The sequence below is a fragment of the Mchenga conophoros genome, linkage group LG20 (assembly GCF_057382185.1).
Source record: "Mchenga conophoros isolate Kocher_MC1m ecotype Shallow Benthic linkage group LG20, M_conophoros_male_GT1.1, whole genome shotgun sequence".
Lineage (NCBI taxonomy): Eukaryota > Metazoa > Chordata > Actinopteri > Cichliformes > Cichlidae > Mchenga > Mchenga conophoros.
The window spans coordinates 36843369-36867452 of NC_140545.1; the positions used below are offsets into that span (position 1 = coordinate 36843369).

General features: G+C 49.5%; 1 protein-coding gene across 2 annotated transcripts in view; it reads right to left on the reverse strand.

The window, feature by feature from the left end:
* The window catches only part of lama5 (laminin, alpha 5), a 71088-nt gene that overhangs the window by 36692 nt on the left and 10312 nt on the right, over positions 1-24084 (reverse strand). For both annotated transcript variants that reach the window (XM_085261084.1, XM_085261083.1), the window contains exons 3-14: positions 12164-12281; positions 11137-11255; positions 10691-10861; positions 9728-9825; positions 5263-5378; positions 3529-3647; positions 3363-3453; positions 3144-3278; positions 2540-2599; positions 2182-2322; positions 1721-1858; positions 1312-1446 (exon numbers count right to left, since the gene is read on the reverse strand). In XM_085261084.1, the coding sequence (XP_085117210.1) occupies positions 1312-1446; positions 1721-1858; positions 2182-2322; positions 2540-2599; positions 3144-3278; positions 3363-3453; positions 3529-3647; positions 5263-5378; positions 9728-9825; positions 10691-10861; positions 11137-11255; positions 12164-12281 (1441 nt within the window). The remainder of the gene's footprint in view (positions 1-1311; positions 1447-1720; positions 1859-2181; positions 2323-2539; positions 2600-3143; positions 3279-3362; positions 3454-3528; positions 3648-5262; positions 5379-9727; positions 9826-10690; positions 10862-11136; positions 11256-12163; positions 12282-24084) is intronic.

Below are 24084 nucleotides of genomic sequence, written 5' to 3' on the forward strand. Positions count from 1 at the left end.
GCCTTAACGCCCACTCACATCCTGGGTCATCTGACCTCAGTGAGTCACATGATAGGGCGGGGCTAGGTTTCACAGCAGGTTCACCTGAAACTTCTGCTGATCGTGACCTACACCTGTTTTCACACCTTGGCTCGTGGGATTATGTAGATCAGTGGCCTCGAGGGCCGGCGTCCTGCAGGTTTTAGGCGAGTTTATTTGTATAGCACAATTCAACAACAAGGTGATTCAAAGCGCTTTACAGAGACATTAGAAACACAAACAATAAAAAGCATGATTTAAAATTGATTAAAACATGCAAACAAACAAACTAATAAACAAACAAACAAACAAACAAAACAGTATATAAAATCAAAACAGATAAAATCAGAACAGATAAAATCAGGACAGTAGATAAAATCAGTAGTTAAATGTAAGTTTTGAAATTTAAGCTTAAAGTGTGGATTTGGTGCTTTATTCAAATGCAGCTGAGAACAGGTGAGTCTTCAACCTGGATTTAAATAAACTGAGTGTTTCAGCTGATCTGAGGCTTTCTGGGAGTTTGTTCCAGATATAAGGAGCATAAAAGCTGAATGCAGCTTCACCGTGTCTGGTTCTGACTCTGGGAACTGATAAAAGACCGGATCCAGATGACCTGAGGGATCTGGAAGGTTCATACTGGGTCAGGAGGTTTTAGATCTCACCCTGGGTCAACACACATGCTTAGTTTGTCACCAGGCCTCTGGAGAACTTCAGGACATGTTGAGGAGCTAATTTATCCATTTAAATCAGCTGTGATGGATCAAGAACACGTCTAAAACCTGCAGGACACCGGCCCTCGAGGCCTGGAGTTCGCCACCCCTGATATAGAGGATCAATACGGGGTCCATGTCCCTCTTTGGGACACTCCCATAGGTCTTAAATCTGGGACCACCAGTTGTTGTTAGAGCTGAAGAAGCTTCTCGGATGAAACGTCTTCGGCTGCTTAGACTACGATGAGCTGGATGACTGAGAAGCTTCACAGACCATCAGTCAGCACTTGTAAAGTAGGACGATGCTGTGCAGCTCGTGGCAGACGCGTACCGCTGCTGAGTAAATGTGGGGGTGTTTCATTAAAAACATGCAGCTGGTGTGATGTTTGGCTCCTCTCAGTCTCACCTTTCCACTTGGTCCAGGATTAAACTACAACCCTGACCCAGAGGTGTCCTTCTTCATTAGACGCTTCTGAGCCTTTTTTCACGTAAACTGTTGAACTCCAGTGAAATTTAACGATGCGGTGTAACACCTCGTAAGAAGGGTGTGGTCAGTGTTTCCATGTGTGCCAGGTTCTCTCACCTTTACAGTCGGGGTAGGAGTGGAATCCAGATCTGCACTGCTCACATCGAGGACCCTGAAACTCCGGTCTGCACAGACAGCGCCCGGCGGCGTCGCAGCCTTCGGGGAGAGAGCCGAGCGAGCTGCATCCACACACTGCAAACACAGCCGACGCACAACGAGACGGTGAGCTACGGCTGCTGAGTGCACGTAAGGCCGTTCAGTTTACACCTGCGCGAGCTCTGTGACGAGCTCGCTGTGGTGTGGCGCAGACTGTGACTGCAGCGTGGGCTCGCGGGATTATTACACACTGTCACTACGCTCACGTGTGAGCTCCAGCTGAACGACACGCTGAGCTACACGCGTGCTGGAGGTGATGAGGAGATCTCTGAGTGTAACTGAGAGTCCGGGTCTGATGGGCGGGACTTACGCTGGCACAGCGGGTAGCTGAAGTAGCCCGGAGCACACCGATCGCACTGAGGACCCAGGAACCCGCCGCGACACACACCGTGACCGGTGACCTCGTCACATGACCCGTCCAGGCAGCCAGGCCCTGCACACTGACAGGCTGCACACACACACACACACACACACACACACACACACACACACACACACACACACACACACACACACACACACACACACACACACACACACACGTTCTGTTTGTGGATTACTGAAACAAGCAGGACGTCGTCTCCTCGGCTCTGTGATTGGACGGCTGTGAGTCATCAGATCACAGGTGTGACTGTGGGAGATGGGTGGAGTTTGTGATGTCAGCTCAGTTGGAGATGGGTGGAGATGAAAATGCTGCTTTTTGCAGCTCGTGTGTTTCGTGCAGCCGTGCGGATGTTCCTGACGTGTTAGGCTTAAATGTGCACGTCTCACCCTCACAGCTGAGCCCGTAGAAGCCCGGCGCGCAGGCGTCGCAGTGGTCTCCGGTGAAACCCGGTTTGCAGATGCAGGTCCCGGTCCGAGGGTCGGCCCTGCACGAGTTCTCCACGGTTCCTGCGGCGCTGCACTCGCAGTCTGCACACAGAACACAGCCTCGCTTAGACGTTCCTCTCAGTGAACTCACCTCAGGCTCCTCCTGCAAACCTGAGCGAGTGGCTGCAGGAGAGCGTGGAACATCCACGCTGAAGTCAAGGTCAGCTGACAGATCTGTGTTTATCAGTGAAACCGTCTGTGCACTAAACACATCACTTATATTTAGCAGCACAGACACGTGTGTGTGTTGCACACTCACTGATGATCTCTCCTGCTGGTCTGGCCTCCCCGTTGATGGTGGTGGGGTGTGTGGGGCTGGCTGTAGGGCAGAGACAGCAGAGGTCAGGTTGTGTAAGCACAGCGGTGAGCCTGCTCTGATGTGATTTGTGGATGTGAATTCTTTGGTTGTGATCTGCTTTCTTCTAAATTTACAGTCATAAAAAGCTGCGATCAAACTTCTTTGGGCTCCTTTAGTGAACCTCGAATCCTCTGAGCTGTTCGGCTGTACTGTACTTATGATCGCTGCAGTTCCAATGTTAGAGGGAGTTTAGGTTAAGAGGGCTAGTCTGTCCATACGTGTTCTTCTAGTTTAACTTCCTATACTAGAGCCCCGCCCACACCTGTACCCGCCCCTCCCGTCCCTCGTGGTCCTCTGCCTGCTGCTGTGTGTCTTTGTTCCTCCCCTTTTGTTCTGGTTATGTGTCAGTCAAACAAAGTTCCTGGGTCTGCAGCACAGCGCCACCCGCAGGGCGCCCACAGCAGCTGTGTTCACAGCACCTAGTGAGTGCATTTGTTTGAGGCTGAAGCTGCAGGGAACCCTCCAGGAAGTGACCCGCTGGCTTTGAGGTGTTTGTGAAACTCACGGTAACACTCGGGGAAGCCGGTGAAGCCGGCGGCGCACGAGTCACAGTTCTCCCCGGTGTAGTTCGGTTTGCAGAAACATCGCCCGGTCAGATCCTCACAGGTACCGTCTGTAAACTCCACATCACAGTCACAGGCTGTGGGCGGGACGAGAGATTAGGAGGATGGGACTGAAGAAGATGACCTCTGTGTGTGTGTGTGTGTGTGTGTGTCAGGCTCACGTGAGCAGGCCAGCGGCGAGTCGATGGCGTGGTCAGGTGACCTGTAGTAGGTGGGGACGCAGCGCTCACAGTTGACTCCAGTGGTGTGATGCTGAGAGGGAAAAGTTCCCATTACAGTCAGTCATCGCAGGTCACACACTAACACAGTTTCAGGTGTGTCAGGTACCTGACAGTTGAGGCAGACTCCGCCCCCTCTGTAGTGTCCATGGATGTCGAGGCTGGCTCTCCTCTCGTCCACCTCGGGGTCATAGTAACAGTCGAAAGAGTGACGGTGGCAGTTGCAGGCTGCAGGTGAGAACACAGACAGGTGAAGACACACCTGAAGAAGAAACACTCGCAGGTGTGACCAGGATACACCTGCGCTTCATTTACATCCTCATTCACACTCGAGAGTCACTCCTGAGATTCAGAGGAAACCACGAAGCAGACACAGCTGGCTGCGTCACGCACGACATCATTGACCAATCAGCACCTCTCATTCCTCTAACCAACACGCACGCACGCGCACGCACGCACGCACGCGCACACACACACACACACACACACACACACGCACACACTGTTTCATGTCTGATTACAGTCAGGCTGCTCCTCCAGCTGCTGCCACATCTGCACCATGAGCTCAGGTAGCTTCCAGGTGTGATGCTGAGGCTGTTATTCCCACACGTGAGACGAAGGCAGCAGCGTTTACCTGTGTGGAGCACACACAGTTATCCACAGTAATCCCAGAAAAACGTTCCAGCTTTGGAATGTTGTGTAAACTGCATGCTGATCCTGGGAAAGGGCGGGACGGGCGTTTCAGACATTTCTAATCTGTCTGAAACGCCCGATAACACCTGCGAGCGGTTTCTGTGGAGACAGACTCAGACGCTGCCGGCTCGGAGGAACCTGCCGTCATTATTGGGCTGCAGGATGAGGAGTGCTGGTTTATTCAGCCGGCACCGCCCGGACGCTGAGAGGCAGATAAGCGCTCCCGAGAGTCCGTCTGGACCTCTGCTGTGCTCTCCGCTATCTGGGACAAAGTTCACACGTGTCACATGTTCCACGCTAGGATTAAGTGGGGGGTTGTTCTCACACCCGAGCAGGAGCCAGCATTTAAAATAACAAGACAGGTAAGTTATTAAGGACAGTCTGTATGTTTGTGAGCGTGCTCAGGAGGCGGAGCCTCACACCTAGAACAGAAACAGCTGTTTCCGTTTTTACAGACCGACGCCTCCCCCTCTGACGGCGGCTCCGGGCCGACCCTCGGCGACCTCCGGTGACCTCACTGATACCCTTGTTGGTCTTTGTTAAATATAACTGCAGCTCTGATAACAGACGGCGCTCTCGTGTACACATAAGCAGAGCTCTGAACAGGATCAGACGCTGAGCGCCACACGATGTAGTCATTTAACCTTTGACCACTCAAAAACACACCTGAACTCTACAGATGAGGCTTTCCACAGACACAAACATGGGTGTGCCGTGGGTCCCCCACTGTCACCAATTGGAGCCAGCCTGGAGGTGGAAACAGCTGGTACAGATCCTGCTCACATCAGCTCAGTGGATGGAGACACACAGTTTACTGTTTGTGGATGGAAACCTCAACACTGACGTTTACCTGAAGCCCCCACACACAGACCTCTGAACACACACCTGGACCTACAACACCGGGCAGAAAACGAGGAACACACGCAGGCTCTTAAATCGTGGCGACTGGGCTTTCATCGAATCAGCAAAGATGGCCAGAGCACATGGGCGGAGCTGCCCGTCACAGCGGACGAGCGGCAGATTGAAAAGCCCAGCGAGGATGTTCTTAATTCACACGGACCCGCGAGGTCACCTGACCCCACGCAGGAAGCACATTTCTCTGCAGGGGTCACGACCCCGTGTGTGTGTCTGTGTGTTTGCACGCACTCACGTTCACACTCGTTGGCACTGTAGGTCGTGGCTGGTTTCCATGCCAACTGGTGGTATCCAGGGCAACACTGGTCACAAGATACGCCGCAGGTGTGATGCTGACAGTCGCACTGCAACCTGTAAACAACAGAGTGAAAGGGTTAATGCACACACGCGCACACACACAATATGACGTCTGCATCCATGCTTCATTAAAGTACATTAAAGCCGTACTTCAGCAAAGTACTTGAGTAAAGGTACTCAGTTACAGTTTGATCTGCTTGCCCGTCACCGTCTCCGGCCACCTCGACATCTGGAGGTCAGCTGCTTCAAGGAAACGACATTAAATGGTGCACTTCCACCTGGTTCGGTACTTCCTGTCTGGGCTCCAGCAGCTGTGCGATCACGCAAAGTGTGAGCGATAAAGCGCAGACAGAGATCGGCTCGACAGGCGTGTTTACGGCAGGAATGCGCTGGCCTTGAACTCAATCCTCAGTCCTGTGTGTCAGTGTGTGCGATGGCTGTGTAATATCTGAGTGTGCGTTCCTGGCAAACAGCCCGAGGGCGAGTCCAGTGTGTCGCTTCTGCAGACCTCACGCCGCGCTCATCTCAGCGAGCTGAACCAACGCTGTGTGCACTGGATCTCTGCGGAGGCGAGGCCCAGCACGCTCTTCTTACACCGGATGTGTGAATAACGCAGAGCTGCAGCAGAAAGCCAGCAGAGCTTGGTGTGACAGGTGAAACCTGCTGGTCACACGTAAATATGTGACATCACACAGATGATATTTCCTGTGTGTAACCCTGACGTGTCAGAGGCGCGCTCGGCGCTGCGTGCGCTTTACAGCTGCTCTCAGATTGATGTTTGGTTTCACCTTCAGTTCAGGATCACAGCTCAGGGGCCACATCTGGATTCTTCATTCACAGCTGGTGTGTGTGTGTGTGTGTGTGTGTGTGTGTGTGTGTGTGTGTGTGTGTGGTCGCGGCACATATTCAGTGATAATCCGTCAGAACCACGAGCGCTCTGAAGCTCTGACGTGCACATCCTCAGGAGTCCACCTCGCGTCAACGCAGACTCTGCTGTGATTGGCCTGCTGATTCCAGCTGCTTCATTGAATTAATGAGAGAATAACAAACAAAGCATCCGTGTGAGCACACACTGACGATCAGAAGTGTGTCTAACCTGTCAGCGAGGTCGCCTGAGCTCTGACTTGCAGACTGTTTAAAACTCTAAAAAGCGAGCGTGCTCTGGAAGCGGCGTTCAGCTCCTTCAGCTGTGGCAAACTGTGGGTATGACGAGCATTCGGGTATTTTAAACAGAGGCACGGAGCAGGCGTGTGGTTTATGTTCTTATCAAAATGTTCAAACATTCCAATAATGGGATGAATGAGGGTCGGCGAACACGTCCGGGAACCAGAGCAGGTCGTGTCTTTGGCTGCGGTGTGCAGACAGGCGTCAGAGCGATAAAGGAATTTGAATAAATCTCTCCTGACCTTGCTTTGTGTCAGAGCGCAGGAATGCAGAGCAGCGTCAGCCTGGACACGTTTGAAGGCTGCAGGTGAGCAGACGCTGCACAGCTGGGCTCATCAGCAGCAGGTTAAAGGTCATAAAACACAGGAAGGGCTCTGCAACAACACAGACATGCTGCACATGGAATTTCTATTATTTTTATTGAGCCTTCATTTGACGGCAGCCCCGTCTGCTCATCTCCAGCTGCACCACTTTGTCCAGGGACACTGATGCTGCCCCGGAGTTTCATACATTGTTCTGAGCACACGAAGGCTTCAGACTGAGCCCATGGTGGAGTGCCCTCCCTCTCTCCTCCACCCTTCCTTTTCCATCACAGGTGAAGTTCCACGCTTCTCTGACTGATGAGAGACCTGGCGAGCTCAGGACTGCTGCGCTCAGCGATAAACCGCAGTTTAAACCAGGAAAGCCACCAGTGCAGCTGCACGGCGCCTGCGGCCTCTCAGAGCTGCAGCCCCGAGGACCATTTCATACAAACCCCAGCATCAGCTGAACACCACGGCACCGAGTCTGTGAGCCGGTACCTGCCCGCTACACCACGCAGACCGAAACACACTACTTCCTGCTGGGAGCGACATGTGCACTAAACTCGGTAACATCATCATATCTCTTCATTCAGTTTGGCACAAATGTCAGGAGAGCTGTGCCTGGAGCAGAGACACCAACCACACGTCCTCCCTTTCACTCACAGTCTTTATTCTCTTCAGGTTGTGCAGCAGGAAGTTTGCAGCTTCGCGCCTCTACAGATTTGAACTTCCAGCTTTGGACAGTAAATGAAACAAACTGCTGCCTGTTGAAACCACGAAACAGAAATATGAGGGAAAGCTTGAGCTCTGTCACTGATTTGTAGCCCCAGAGATTTCCTGACCTCAGGGTTAACAACTGGAAATGGAGCCACCTGGATGTCTTTATCGACTGTCAATTAACGCGCAGCTTAAATATCTCCAGGATGTCGGCGTGACGGCGGAAAGAGTCCCAGCAGCTGCGAGTGTCTCTGCTGTGCATCACATCTCCCCCTCAAATCGCAAATGAATCATGTTTAAAAGCAGCTCCGCACCAAGCTGTGTCCACACTCCCTCAATGAGTCTGTACGTGTGTGTGTGTGCGTTGACACGATGCATGGGTAATAATTTGCACTGCGCACAGGAAAGAAATGGAAAACAAACAGCAGGACTGCACGTCTGTGCATGCAGAGGAAACAGACGCGTATTCATGTTTCTGTAATGATGACAGCTAAACACCGGCTTAAGTCTTAACACACACACACACACGCACGCACGCGCACACACACGCACACACAACAGCAGCCCCTCGCTCAGTTTTTGCATTTGCGCTCGCTCGCATTGTGTCGTTCGCGCTCTCAACATTTCTGCCCGTGCGCGAGCAGCTCTTTCTCTACACCGTTATATTTGTGCCACAAAACCAGCCAATCACAGACTTGGATGCAAAAAAATCTGATTGGCTGTTCTGGTCTCCAATCAGCTCGAAATGGCGAAATGCAATATCCCAGAATCCAGAAATGGATTCTGGGATATCTGGGAGCAACGCAGAGGGGCGGAGTTTGAAATATTACTCTTTCTGGGTCACAAAATAAACTTTTAAGATATTTTCATGCGAGAATGTGTCTACCCTCATTCATGCTGTGTGTTCTGTCTGCCTGTGTTTATTGTTTGTATTTTGGACGTTTGTTACTTTGAGTTCAGCATTAAAGCTGTTTGAGTTCACGTTTGTCTCCGGAGTCTGCACTTTGGGTCCTCCTCCTGCCTGCACACAGCCGTTCATATCATCTTGTCTTTATTTTTAGTTAGCGCCTTAAACACTTCAAGCTGTAAGCTAATGATAGTTATATAAGAGCAGAACGTTTTACGTCCAATGGATGATGATCTGACTAGTCGACTGTCAAAATAATCGTTTGTGGCAGCTCTGTGGGTGACAGGTGAATGAAAGATTTGACAGAGAGAGAGAGCTGTGCATGAAGTGTGATTTTTATCATGGTGGAAGCAAAACAGCAAAGGTCAGAGTGAATCCATGATGACGTTTATCAAACGTGAAGTGTAGTTTGGATCTTCTTTTGCTTCTGGTTCAATGAATTTTGGTTGGAGAGAGATAAAACCTGCAGCTCAGAATCGAGCGTAAAAAAGACGTAAACACAGCGCAGACCCGACGCATCAGAGTCAGCGAGCTGTCGGCTTTCAGCCCCGACGGCGTGTCCGTGTACGGGCCGTCGGGTGAGAAAGCCGAGAAAGAGAACGCTGATTCTGATGCGTCGGTCCGCTCTGTGTTTACGTCTTTGAGTGGAGTCCGTTACCTGCTCTCATTCACTGTTTGGTGGTTGTTGAAATAGTTTTGTGAGCTTTAACCTGAGATTCTGGCAAAATTCATTTATATTTAAAAGTCAAATTGGTCGCACTCTAGAGCCCTGCTGTGGATCACTTCCATCTTCACAACACCTGTACAAGGGAACATGTTTCCATGACTCACCTGTTTAAGCTGGATTAAAGTTGTCATATCTGGGGGCGTGGCCTCTTTGAAAGAGTTTCCTAGTTTTGTGGTTTGGACAACTCCAGAGTGATTACGCTGCTAGCTGTAGCTCACCTGTATCTGACATCCAGGCGAGCTTTGCTCAGACGTACGTGGTGACGGAGTTTACTGAGCAGCTGCAGGTTCTGTGAGGCCATGCTGAGCTCCTCTGAATGCCAGCTGTACCCTCGTTTGCCAGCACATGCTCAAACACAGCTAGCATTTATTTCCATCGCAGGTATGCAAATTTATAAGAGCGTGGCACACAGCCAACCCTCACACAGGAGTACCTGACGCCTTTCAGATCACAGCTCCGGGGAAAGAGGTGAGTGTGTGTGTGTGTGTGTGTGTGTGTGTGTGTGTGTGTGTGTGTGTGTGTGTGTGTGACTCCAAGAGACAAACACAGTGAACGAGTGTGTGTGTGTGTGTGAGTTAAATCTTACTTGTAGGGGTTGCTGGGGTCTTTGGCGTTGCAGGCCTCAGCATGCCCGTTGCACACACAGCGTCCTCCGATACTGATGTCTTTGATGCTGTAGTAATACTAGAACACAGATCACAGCAGGAGCTGACTCAGAAACACTGCTGGCAGCTTCAGGGTTCTCTGCTGCCTACAGTCACTTCAAAGAACAACAAGACTCATGCTGGGACAACTCACACACTGACTCTTCATCACAATTTGACACCAAGTTCTCTGCATCGCTTTCCTAAACGTCCAGATGTTGATGACGTCTCTTGTTGTGAAGGCGTATCACATCCATCCATCCAACCATCCATGCATCCATCCATGCATCCAACCATCCATCCATGCATCCATCCATGCATCCATCCATGCATCCAACCATCCATCCATGCATCCATCCATGCATCCAACCATGCATCCATGCATGCATCCATCCAACCATCCATGCATCCATCCATCCATCCAACCATCCATGCATCCATCCATGCATCCAACCATCCATCCATGCATCCATCCATGCATCCATCCATCCAACCATCCATGCATCCATCCAACCATCCATGCATCCAACCATGCGTCCAACCTTCCATCCATCCAACCATCCATCCATGTCTCCAACCATCCAGCCGTGCATCCATGCCTCCATCCATGCATCCAACCATCCATCCATCCATCCATCCATCCAAACATCTATGCATCCATCCATGCCTTCATCCATCCAACCATCCATCCATGCATCCATCCATGCATCCAACCATCCATCCATCCATCTTACAGCCTTGTAGGATTCATTTAACAGACTTGAGGAGCATGAGCTCATCTTTACTGTTTGTTGTGATCAGTCCAGAAAACGCAACATGTAGCAGTAAACACCCAACAGCAGCAAATCAGCAAACTATGATGTCACTGTGTGCTGACTGATGATTGGTTTGCTGCGGTGCCTTACCCTGCGGGTGACGGTGGGGTCGCGGAGCGCCTTGCCCATCAGGTGACCCAGCAGCGTGTTGGTTCTCAGGAAGCGGAGCCTGATGTTTGTGGCCTTGGTGAACTCCCTCAGTACTGGCGAGTACGAAAAGTTCATCGCCCCGGGACGGCCGTTCACCAAAGACACGACGATCTGAGGACAAAGACACGAAACCTGCAAACACCTGGCAGCTGATCGTTCCTCGGGTCAGCTGACCAATTCCTTGAACTGATGTTAGCTAACAGCTCAGAATTTCAACCTTTAGTCACTGTCTGCTTTTTTCTCACTTTCTGAGCATTATTTATCCATTTGGACCACTCGCTCGTTCCTTTGGCTGATAGATTTCTACGTCCTCCTCACTCATCTTTCTCCCAGCTAACCTGATCTCATTACAGAGTCGTTGTAATCTGATCACGTGATTGTCTCACCTCTCCATTCTCCAGCGGCACGATGCGTGAATACTCGATGGTGCAGACGATGTCATCATCGTGGCTGATCCTCTCAATGGTGCTCTGTCCAAAACGCTCGATGCAGTCTCTCTTGGAGGCTACACACACACACACACACACACACACACACACACACACACACACACACACACACGAAAACAGAAAAGTGTGAGGCGTCCTCAGGATCCACTTCAGTTGATGATTAGAGCATCTCCAAGCAGCTGCTCTCAAACCCTAACATCACAGCTGGAGTCATGTTAGTGAACACCGTTCAGCTGTTTCCACACATTGTCAACAGAAACTACAGGTGCTCATCCTCAAAAAGCTCAGAAAAGCACAGCATCACACTGTGGCTGGGCCCATAGCAGGATGCAGTGATGTCAGCAGATGTGGGAGGAGCTAAGGCAAGAAATTCACCAGTGATTGGTGGATACAGCCCTAAATTCTACATGGAAATAACCCGAAATACTGCGAGTAATCCTATGTAATGTCCGCTTCTCAGAGCTTCTGAACTATAGGCTGATCTTAGCACCAGCACCAGTTACTGCACCAGTACCAGCACAGACCCTGGTAGAAGAGAGAAAACAGAGGTGCAGAGATTATTCTGCAGCATTCTTTCAAATTAAAAGTCAAGCTAACCACATTTATGATATGAACGCCTGCATTAAGCCGTCACCTTTTCATTTATCTGCCACCACCTCAGACACCTGGTGTGAGTCTGAATGAGGCACACATCTGCTAGTTAAACATCACGCTGCGACCTGCTGGCAACAGTCCTGGAATTCCCCTCCAGCTCACCTGAACTGACGGCTGCCACAGCCAATCAGCTGGCAGGCCTGTGATGTAATGCCCCTCCCCCCGGCCCCCGGGCTGCTATTTAACTGAGGTTAGAAGAAGAGTTAGGGTGACCCACAGGAGGTCAGGACGCTGGAATCTGACAGAGTTCGGTCCTCAGCTGTCGGGGTCGTACAGGTGAACATGCATGCAAGCGTGTGCTGTTACTCACAGGCGAAGTACTGCCACGGCTGGTAGGTCTGCCCGAAGTCCACGGATCTCTCCAGAACCCAGAGGTCAGGCCGCGGAGAGTTGGCGAATTTGATCAGCACGTATGCCACGTGGAAGAGCTGCAGAGATACCGAAGAAGAAGAAACGCTGATGAAAAGCACTTTGACCTGGTTTGGACCGTCGATGGAGGAACAGCAGGACTCACTTTAAAGCAGGAAAAACAAGAAAAAACAAAACGACAAGACTAAAAGGAGGGAGAAGACGGCGCTGTTCACTGCTTCCTGGACTCTGCGTCTGCGTCAGCGCTGTGTGATGTTACAAACTCGACCCGACACCAAGCAAAGACAGCCAGTTTATACAGGGGCAGCAGTGTGCCATCATTTATGAACCATCATCAAAACCACTAAATCACTGAGATGTTGAGTTTTCACAATAATGACACAACAACATAAAAAACACCTTTCAGCTTTTAATTTCAAAAAGTTTTTCTGGCTGCAGTTCTGTCATTAGCTAACGAGCTACTGCAGCGAGGGTGGATCAGTAACCAGTACCAGGTGACTCCATCACCATCCTGTCTTTGATGTGAGCATGTTAGCTGCATCCACAGGCTGTGACAGCATCACAGCAACATCCAATCACTATCCTTCGCTCTGAGCCTCAGCTGAAGCGCAGGCTTCACTGCACAGGACTCACTGCAGCCTCTGCTGGACGCTAGAGGAACTGCAGGTTTTAGAGTTTGCGTTTGAGGTCGACGTTTGGAGAGGATGAACAGAAAATGTACTGTCACTGTGGGCGAGGATGCAGGACGTACACAGGGCCCAGGAGGCGCAACCAGAATAAAGTCACAATACAACAAAAAGATGAAAGATAAATATCAAGTATAAATATGAAGTGCACATGTATGATTCTGTAGAAAAATACTTGTAGTTTCTTGTCTAGAAAATATTAAATATAAATGCATTTTGAAGAAGAAAGGAGGAGTGGGCTGGATGGAGATGAACGTTAGAGAGCTGCTCAGGGAGACGCTGGCTTGCTCTGAGCTAAACAGCTGACCTCTGTGAGGAGGCGCACGTGTCATCAGCTGCCGTCACAGAGCTGAGCCGGAGCTCCTAACGTGCTCCTGCCGACACCTTTTCTCCTCACCCATCACCCCCCCGTTCATTCCCAAAGCTGATTGGACGGTGATGACAAACCGTTGTGTCTGACCTTGAGATCACTCCCCAGCTGCAGCAGAACAAACTAAAGCGACAAAGAAACGCGATAACACGAGCTCTGACGTCCCGTGTGAGGCCTCGCTCACAGCTCACTGCTGATTGGTTCAAAGCTTCACACGTTCCTGGCTCACGCCTGAATGATGCCAAAGCCTTCATCGGTCCCACCGTACCTAAAAATAAGCACCCATTGAGCAGAGAAATGCTCAGAGTCTCATTAATGTGGAAAAACTCAAACATTTGATTTGTTACATTTTAAAGCTTCAGATCAAAGATGTGAACTTTAACATCCACAGTCTGAGTCCGTTTGTCATCTTGGCCCTCTGGAAACACACAATTCAATTCAATTTTATTTATATAGCGCCAAATCACAACATAAGTCGCCTCAAGGCGCTTCATAGGTACAGAGAAAAACCCAACAATCATATGACCCCCTATGAGCAGCACTTTGGCGACAGTGGGAAGGAAAAAATCCCTTTTAACAGGAAGAAACCTCCAGCAGAACCAGGCTCAGGGAGGGGCGGGGCCATCTGCTGTGATTGGTTGGGGTGAGAGAAGGAAGACAGGATAAAGACATGCTGTGGAAGAGAGACAGAGGTTAATAACAGATATGATTCAATGCAGAGAGGTCTGTTAACACATAGTGAGTGAGAAAGGTGACTGGAAAGGAAAAACTCAGTGCATCATGGGAATCCCCCGGCAGCCTACGTCTATTGCAGCATAACTAAGGGAGGATTCAGGGTCACCTGGTCCAGCCCTAACTATATGCTTTAGCAAAAAGGAAAGTTTTAAGCCTAATCTTGAAAGTAGAGATAGTGTCTGTCTCCTGAATCCAAACTGGAAGCTGGTTCCACAGAAGAGGGGCCTGAAAACTGAAGGCTCTGCCTCCCATTCTACTTTTAAATACTCTAGGAACAACAAGTAGGCCTGCAGAGCGAGAGCGAAGTGCTCTAATAGGGTGATATGGTACTACAAGGTCATTAAGATAAGATGGGGCCTGATTATTTAAGAGCTTGTATGTGAGGAGCAGGATTTTGAATTCAATTCTGGATTTAACAGGAAGCCAATGAAGGGAAGCCAAAACAGGAGAAATATGCTCTCTCTTTCTAGTCCCTGTCAGGACTGTCAGGACACAAAGCTGCCTCACAGGTCGAGTTTACCTCAGGTGATGAGAGGCGTGGCTCTGAGCGGTTCCTGCTCATGATTCACGACATTAGTAAATAAACATAATAATGAACACAACGGTAAATTATGATGATCAGTCATCCTGAGCACTTGCAGCCTGACAGTTGCAGATGATCTCTGCTCTTCGTCTCTCCCAGTCTTTGATCAGCCGTCGTCGGAGCTCGGGCCCGTCATCTCCACTTCCTCCTTTTAAAGGCGAGCGCTGTCAGAAGTGATGACAGCAGGAACGCAGAGAGGCTGACGATGACGGGAGTCCGGGGACAGGAGGGCCGTCCATCCATCTGCATCTGTCCAACAGTTTGTCCTCTTTTTAAACAAAGCCTTAAAGTCGTGGACTGCAGAGTCTCAGCAGTAGAACTCCATATTTCTATTCTTGGAGCAGCTTTGCATGATTCTTCTTCTGGTGCAGTCGAGCACATGACCATCCACCGTCAGAGCAGAAACTGTTGTTGTAAAACACATTTCTGACCTTTAACCTGCTAAATTTAAGAGCTCCACATAAACACGCCCCTGCCCCCTTTATTTTCTCTTTCTCTGGGTGAGTTCTGATTGGATAGAAGAAACAAGAGAACGAACCTTTTTATTGTTTTTGGCTTTCAGGTCTGATTGAATGAAACAGGAAGTTGATTCTGGAGATTTTTTTTGTCATAGTGTTGGAGTCAGAGAGGAGCAGGACGGACCTCGCAGCTTTCACCGTGAATGTGCTGACGTGGAGCAGGCTCAGAGGTGCCGCGGTTTGGTTTCCGCCCCTGTCCATCTCCGGCTCTCTGTGGGAGCTCGTCTGAACAAAAGTCTCACTGACCCTTTTTCCATCGCACGTCCTCAGCAGTTATGGATCAGTGACGGCCTCAGTGCTGAGGAAACATCAGACTGAACCTCGGTGCTTAGGAAACATCAGACCGAACCTCGGTGCTGAGGAAACATCAGACCGAACCTCGGTGCTGAGGAAACATCAGACCGAACCTCGGTGCTGAGGAAACATCAGACCGAACCTCGGTGCTGAGGAAACATCAGACCGAACCTCGGTGCTTAGGAAACATCAGACTAAGTCTGTGTTTGTGGGCAAACAGGAGCCGCAGGATCATCTGCAGGTCATTCAAACCCACTTTCCCGGATTCAGCACGGAGCGAGGACGCCGCCTCAACACAGCTCACGGTTAGGGCCTGCATGGTCCCAACAGCGCTTCTAACTAACGAGGGTCGATCATGTGTGTGTGTGTGTGTCTGTGTGTGCGCATCTGTGTGTGCGTGTCTGTGTGTGTGCATGTGCGTGTCTGTGTGTGTGCATGTGCGTGTCTCTGTGTGTGTGTGTGTGTGCATGTGTGTGTCTCTGTGTGTGTGTGTGTGTGTGTGTCTGTGCGTGTCTCCGTGTGTGTGAGTGTGTGTGTGTGTCTGTGCGTGTCTCCGTGTGTGTGTGTGTGTGTGTGTCTGTGCGTGTCTCCGTGTGTGTGTGTGTGTGTGTGTCTGTGCGTGTCTCCGTGTGTGTGTGTGTGTGTGTGTGTGTGTGTGTCTCCGTGTGTGTGTGTGTGTGTGTGTGTGTGTGTGTGTGCGTGTCTCCGTGTGTCTCTGTGCGTGTCTCCGTGTGTGTGTGTGTGTGTGTGTGTGTGCGTGTCTCCGTGTGTCTCTGTGCGTGTCTCCGTGTGTGTGTGTGTCTGTGCGTGTCTCCGTGTGTCTCTGTGCGTGTCTGTGTCTCTGTGTGTGTGTGTGTGTGTCTGTGTGTGTCTGTGTGTCTGTGTGTGTCTGTGCGTGTCTCCGTGTGTCTCTGTGCGTGTCTGTGTCTCTGTGTGTGTGTGTGTGTGTGTGTGTGTCTGCGTGTGTCTGTGCGTGTCTGTGTCTCTGTGTGTGTGTGTGTGTGTGTCTCTGTGCGTGTCTGTGTCTCTGTGTGTGTGTGTGTGTGTGTGTGTGTGTGTCTGGCCCCTCACTGGTTTAATAATTGTACACATTCCTTGGTGGCTCCACATTCCTGGTGCCACAGGTAACTATGGCGATAAGCATGGAGACGCACAACAAAGATACAGCGTGAGGAGGAGGCGACGTTTCAGCAAACACCAATAAGAGAGCAGTAAGAAGGTCACCTGATGCACTGAAGTCACGCAGGTTATAGTCACCTGCACCACAGAGATCATGTGACCTGGTCACTTTGTGGAATGCAGGAACATTTAAAAGCTGTGAAATATGAACAAAGTGCAGATTCTGAGTACATGACATTTACATATCGGAGTACTTCGATAAAGTACACAACTCACGGAAATGTAGGCCGTCTTATAAAGACACGAGCAGCAGCTGCATCTGTCTGCACAGATGTGCTCCCTGAGTCCATCTCAGGGGTCAGCAGGACAGCCATGTGGCTAATCTGAGTTCTAATCTGTGTAATCTGAGTCTGCAGACGGACTGCAGGGCCAAAGCAAAGAGCAGCTGCTAACAACAAGAACCACTGATTCACTCCTCGTACAGTTTATCAGTACAGGAGACACGCCAGCTGCTGTGTGTGTGTTTCATTCCTCACAGTCCATCTGTAACATTTATTCATCCAAACTATTCAGCGCCTTCAAGGACGTTTCTAAAGTCTCCATGGGAACGGATAAACCCAGGAACAAAATCAGCGCACAGCAGAAACAGGTTAGCACCGATGCCTCGCAGCAAGAAGGTCCCGAGTTTGATTCCAGCATCAGGCTGGTGTGTTCTGCTCCCACAGTAGTATGAATGGTTGTCTGTCCCCGACCCTGACAAGGATAAGTGGAGGAGAACAGATGGAATCAGGTCTGAGTTATGAATTTAAAGTTAGTGCACTAACAGGAACATCCCCGTCTCTCCCCTCGGGGGCCGGGCGGGGGGCGGGGTCAGGAATCTCTGTCTAATTCTCTGCTGGAATTCCAAGTCACAATTCCCAGCCTGGAAAAGTCTCCGAGTCCTCTCAGATTTCACTGACAACATTTTGTGACAGTTTCAGGTTTGGCTGTGTGAAGCGAGGCGCCTCTGTGGCCGGGCGTGAAACACGCTGGATTCGTTGGTGCCCGGTGGAACGGTCACAGGTTTAAAGGCCACCGGCGTTCCTGTCAGGTGACAGCTGTGACGCTCCGCGTGTTGGTGATATGTGGATAGTGCATTACTGATTAAAACTACCATTCTCAGCAAGCGTCAGACACTGTGAGTCAGGTTCAGATAAAAACCTCAGTTCAGCTTTGAGAAGAAATTTGTGCTTCTGATGTGAAAAACATGAGAACAAAAAACAGGTCGTTTTTTATAAAGTGCCATCATGCGGCCCTGACACACAAACACAACATTACACGGCTTCGGGCTCTGGTGGAGCACTCCCACATCACAGCTGGAAAAGCCAAAGCTAGCCCCGAGCTAGCTGACCTGCGAGGTCATGAAAAGAGCGCAATTCCTCCGTGAGCAGAGCGAGGATCAGTGCGCATCCATGAAAACATAAACGCTGGTTCTGATTCTTCTACAAGCTGTTCCAGGCCTAAATCCTGGGCGTAGAAACGAGTCCGCATCCTGAAGCTCCACCGCAGTCAAGGCCACAGCCTGCTCCTAGGCGGCCGGCGTGTACACGCTCAAACATGTCAGTCATGTAAAGTTCACGGCTCTGTCCTCAGCTGTTAGGCACGGCGCCGAAAGCTCCGACATACAAACGTGTCGGGGCGAGAGACGAGGGCGCCTTCCAGGAACGTCGCCGTGGTGGAAACACTGATTTCCCCCAAGAAAAAATGCATCTACAACCATAACGGGAAAACTTATCTTCAGCACTCAGCGCCCAAATCCTCCATACCCAATGTCACCGTGGTTATGTACATCTTTATTTACAGTCTATGCTAACAATCTCACAGCTTTCAGTTAAAAGTTGCACTTTTTCTGGATTTGACTGCAGAAGACGTGAGGATTTCTAACAGCGCTGCACGCATTCTCCGGGCCGTTTCATGTGTTCTGGAAAAAGGAAACATTTTTCCAGCTTGTGACAGATAAGACCCTCCCTCCCTCAGAGGAGAAGTCAGCTGAGCACGAAGGGAGGACGGAGCAGAAGGAAGGGAGGCTTCCCATCCTGTGACCTCGACTTTCTCCACGTTCCTGATGCGCTCCTCTTTCATGCGCTCCATCCAGCCATTATCAGAACAGACGGCTGGGTCACATTCTTTAATTACAGGAGGAGGAAGAAGAGGAGGAGCGATAACAGAGACCGAGTACAGAGAGGTTCACGGAAATGAGCTCCAGACCACAACATGAACATAGAGGTCAGAGGTCAACATCCAGAGTGAGAGAAGATGTCGACGGCCAGTCACAGTGCTGACAGGTCATCACAGCTGATCTCAGTCCCTCCTCTTCCTCCTCAGTTTGTGACACACTGATGAGTAATCAGTAACGAGCTTCACGGAGTTTGGAGGCTGACGCTGGTTTAAGCGTCGCAGCCGAGCGGATGGTGATTCGTTGACCTCGGTGTTTTCGTTTGCGGCTGGTGATCGAGGGTCAGTCGGCTCTGGCCAATGACAAACTCAGCTTCACGTTGATGACTGTGGTTCAGCAGTTTAACAAGGTTTAGCCGTTAGTTTGGGTTCGAATGAACGCTGTCAGCGTTTTTTCTGCCTGGAACAGAAAGACAACGTTTGTAAATCCCTGCTGAAGCAGTGACAGAGAGCAGCTTCCTGTTTCTGACCGTGCGATGTCCATCACACTGACAGAAGTCTCCTCGGCGTGCCGAACATTCCCAGTGTGACGGACTGGCTGTTAATGGTGTCTGGCATTAACACCTCAGCATGGCCTAGCGTGGAACACGCCCACTGACGGTGACGGGGTCACCCGTTTAACAGCTGTGGAGATTTATGAAGAGGAAGAGCGCTCAGAGATCACAGGAAGTCCTCCAACGCTTTCAACAGGGCCAAGTTCATCAGCAGCTCCAGCTGTGTCACTCAAACTACGACCATTACTTCAACCATCACTGAGGTGGACGCCGTGGTGACGCTCTGCTGCTCTGTAAGCACTCAGTGAGCTGCAGCTCCGCCCGTGTGGTGGCACGCAAACACACCCCACCTCCACTCCCACCACCTCTTTATGACCCAACTCTGAGAAAACACTCCCACACCTCCTCCCTCTTCTTCAGCTTCCACACCCTGACCAATCTCATTCCAGCTCTCCAGGAAAACAGAGAAAATGGTCCCAGTTAAATGGCAGCACAAACCAGTATAAGTCTACGTCGGGCTGCTCAGACAGCAGGCTGAGAACAGATGTGTCCAGATGTGTTTGATGTGAGAACACCTGCAGTAATCGTCAGCCTCTGTGAACAAAAACTAAGAGCTGTTGAGCCTTCCTCCTCCTCTTCCTCACGCTTTGTCCTGCAAGCCCGGCACCGACGGCGAACTATGAGCTACACGCGACAGACTCCTACCCACCAACCTGCACCACAGGGCCAGGTGTGATGGCGTTTTACACCTGTGATCACTCCCACCCATTCTATTCTGCATTAGCATGTTGCTATCATTAGCCTTCAGCTGGACACACACACACAGACACACACACACACACACTACACTCTTCCTTTAAGAAGAAGACAGACTTCTCCTTCCACATGGCTTTTTTTATTTTCCATGACCTCAGCGTTGGGACATATAGAGGAGGCGTGTCTGCCGATACTCTGGATACGTCACAGGTCGTGAGCAGGAGGTCAAAATAAAATAAAAACCTGAGATTGTGCAGTGTGTAAACAAAGACCTGTACGTGCTTCCGTTGCTGAACACGACAAATACACATTAGCCCCTCCCTCTCCTCTGAGCTGCCGTTGCCTCCCTGCCCAAGTTTCTTAGTGTGTATTTGCCCTCCTTCATCCCTCCATTCATGGAAAACTCTGATAAATGAAGATGATTGATGGGCTGCTGAGTGTTCCTCCAACGCCGTCCTTCCAGACCTGCAGGATCAACGTTTGAAGGCAGAGATAAGACAAGAAGGGCGCTCAAACTAAGTCACACACGTGGCTTTGCCCCCTTCACATTACTGCACCTGTCAGCGTAACTGACGGAGGATGGACAACAGGAAGCGGTGGAGAGGAGGTCAGTGTGGAGGAGCCGCAGAGGTGAAAAATAACGGCTAGTTAAATTCAGCAGTGAGTGGGACGTGTTCAAAATATCCTGAGCAGATTTAGAGGAGGCGAGTGAGAATAAGTGACCGAGGGTTTCACAGTAAACACCAGAGTTAAATCTGGTTCTTCTGTCTCTCTGAAGGAGCTCATTGTGCACCAGCAGCAGGACATTAGCATCAGACTATTCTTAGCCTGGGCCGGCCGAGCAGGAAGAACACAGCTCGCAGTCTGTGGCGTCCTTCAGGAGGACGAGGATGGCGCACAAAAAACCTTCTGTCGAGCCGAACTCGCTCTTCCTCCTCCTGCAGCGTGGAGCTGGACTCTGAAACCCGACCTTCTGTCAGAGACACAGGAAACCCCGATGCTCGTGCTTTGAAGGCCACGCCCACATCTCACCTCATAGCAAACGTATGATTGGTCACTAAATGATCCTGAAGGCTCCAGCAGCCCAAATGCAGTCCAGAGGTGGAGCTCAGCTGAAGCTAGCAGCTACAGCCACCTGTGTCAGCATCCACCTGTCAGAATCTACCTGTCAGCATCCACCTGTGTCAGCATCCACCTGTGTCAGCATCCACCTGTCAGCATCCACGTGTGTCAGCATCCACGTGTCAGAATCTACCTGTCAGCATCCACCTGTGTCAGCATCCACCTGTGTCAGCATCCACTTTTCAGCATCCACCTGTCAGCATCCACCTGTCAGCATCCACCTGTGTCAGCATCCACTTTTCAGCATCCACCTGTGTCAGCATCCACTTTTCAGCATCCACCTGTCAGCATCCACCTGTGTCAGCATCCACCTGTGTCAGCATCCACTTTTCAGCATCCACCTGTCAGCATCCACCTGTCAGCATCCACCTGTGTCAGCATCCACTTTTCAGCATCCACCTGTCAGCATCCACCTGTGTCAGCATCCACTTTTCAGCATCCACCTGTCAGCATCCACCTGTCAGCATCCACCTGTGTCAGCATCCACTTTTCAGCATCCACCTGTCAGCATCCACCTGTCAGCATCCACCCGTCAGTCACAGAGGCCACACTTACCACAGTTGTGCTTGTTCAGGTGTGGTTGACCCTCCAGCTCCTACAGAGGTTTTTCAAATAACACTAAAAATGTTGACCACGCCGCTGACCACGGCGAGACAAGTCGCTCCTGTTATCACTGAACCCTTTACACGTGTTGTGTTTAAAAACAAGGTTTAAAAAGAACAGTCCTTTATTCAAATCTAGTTTCTTTAACTGTCGGCCTCTCACCTGTTTTCTTCCAAAGTACTAAGAATTTGAAAACATCTGTCTGATAATAATATCGTATAATCACTGTTCTGGATTTATAGAAAAAATGTCTTCAGAGCGGGCCTTTCTACAGGGTTGGATGATAAACATATTCCCTTAGTTTGTTCCTAGATTTGTCAAAGGTGTTTGACACAGTTCAGTTTAAAATGCTTTTAACAAAATTAAATAAAATTGGAACTGGAAATATTAGATAACAATAAGAGAAAAACGGGTCATTGTTAATAACCAGAATTCAAAGGGAGCTTGTGTGTGGGGTTTTAGGCCCGCTCTTATTTTTAATTTACATTCATGATTTTGAAACTGTGTGTAAAAATGTACTCCCTCTGATGTTTGCAGCTGACACTTATCTCACTCTGATGACCTTATAAGAGAAGCAAAAGAAGAGTTATGCTAACAAACTGTCACTTTATATTCATATATTATATTTCACAAAATCCTGAATTTGTCTGCAGAAAGTCGATGAAGTCGATATTCTGAGCAGAGCTCGGCATTCTATAAATTGTCCCTGTATGTTGATATTACATTAATTTTTCATTTATCCACACATAATGTCTAGTACTAGTGTGTGGGCTGCTACATGTCAATCATATCTTCATAGAATTTCATTAATTCAAAATAAATTTTTCTATTTCTCAAACAGACTTTCTTCATCTGCTCCTCTTTTTTAGAAAACCCTGAGTCTTGTTAATGTGAATATATAATACACATCTCTGTATGTATAAGTGTGTATATGTGATTAGTGATTTACCAACTGCACTCTGACATTCTTAAATACAGAGGACCTGTTTATTGGACTACCAGCAGCTTCAGTCCATCGCTGCACTCAATACTTTTAATTTCTAAGAGTATATTTATTATATTGTAAATGATTGTATGTAACTTGTGTGTCCGTGCTGCTAACCTGTTGATGTTATAGGGGAGGTGACATTTAAACTTTACATTATTATTATTGTTGGTGTTGTTGATTCTATTTGTGTACAAACAAAACAAAACCCCGCCCCTAATCATGCAAACAGGTGAGTTATAGAAACGTCCTCCCCCTGTACAGGTGTCATGAACAGTCTGTACATCAGGCTATGGAGACTGACTCACCACTGCCTCTGCTGGACGGCAGAGGAACTACAGAGTTTAGCTCCTGAAATTAGAAATAATTTCATATTTTTGATGGCTGTGATATTTTCTTGGTGCAGTTTCTTGGTGCCTTCTAATTCAGCAGCTAAACTAAAGTCTCTGTCCCGCTGCCTGAATTAGAAATGTGCTGAAAGACAAAGTTTGTGAAGGGGCGTGGCTAAAAGCCCTTTGAGGGGTCTGCTGTTTCACCCTGATCCGGGGGACAGAGAAACCAGCCGATGAGTAAATAAACCACAGGAAGAGAAGTTAATCTATCACAAACAAACCCCATTAACTCATCTAATCTTTTTAATGAATGTCCCGTTAATCCCATTCCCCCGCCTGTCTGAAGACTCTGACACTCACATCCAGCTGTTTGCCTCATGTTTGCTCTCCAGCTCTTTGTGAATGGCTCAAACACTCCAGCTGACACAATGGTGCCATAAAAGGCCCATTGAGGGGTTCTGTGAATGCAGAGTCGCCGGGAAGGCCGGCACCACTGCGGCATCAAAGGAAGGTCACGAGGGCGAGCAAATACTGCGAGACAAAGAGAGGGAGCTGAATGGATGCTCAGATCGCAGAGGACTCATTCCCCCAAAATTGGACTTTTCCGATTTCTGGAATCGAAGCTGAAGCTCGTTCACTGAAGACGCGCATGGATCATGTTATCCAACACACGAAACCTAAACATCAAGTGACAGTCGTGGGTTACTCGTTTACGTTCCCTGGGATCAGCTGACAGCGACGCTGCAGAGCGCCCTCTGGTGGACAAACTATGCAACATCAATGATAACGTGGATGTTTTTTTTTTCCGTCTCTTCTTTACTTTTTAAATTTTCATTTATCCATAAAGATCTGCAAATAGCCAAGGTCAGCCAATATTTCACTCCCAAACTGCCCAAAAAAAGCTGTGATAAACAATTTTCATCATTGAGTCGATTTTTGAGGTTCTCGATCAGCTGAGCACGACCTGATGGTCAGTAATAAGAACAAGCTGGAAACAGATTCAGGCCGTTATGGTTTCAGGTGCTGTTGAGCAGGTTAGGAACTCGTTTAA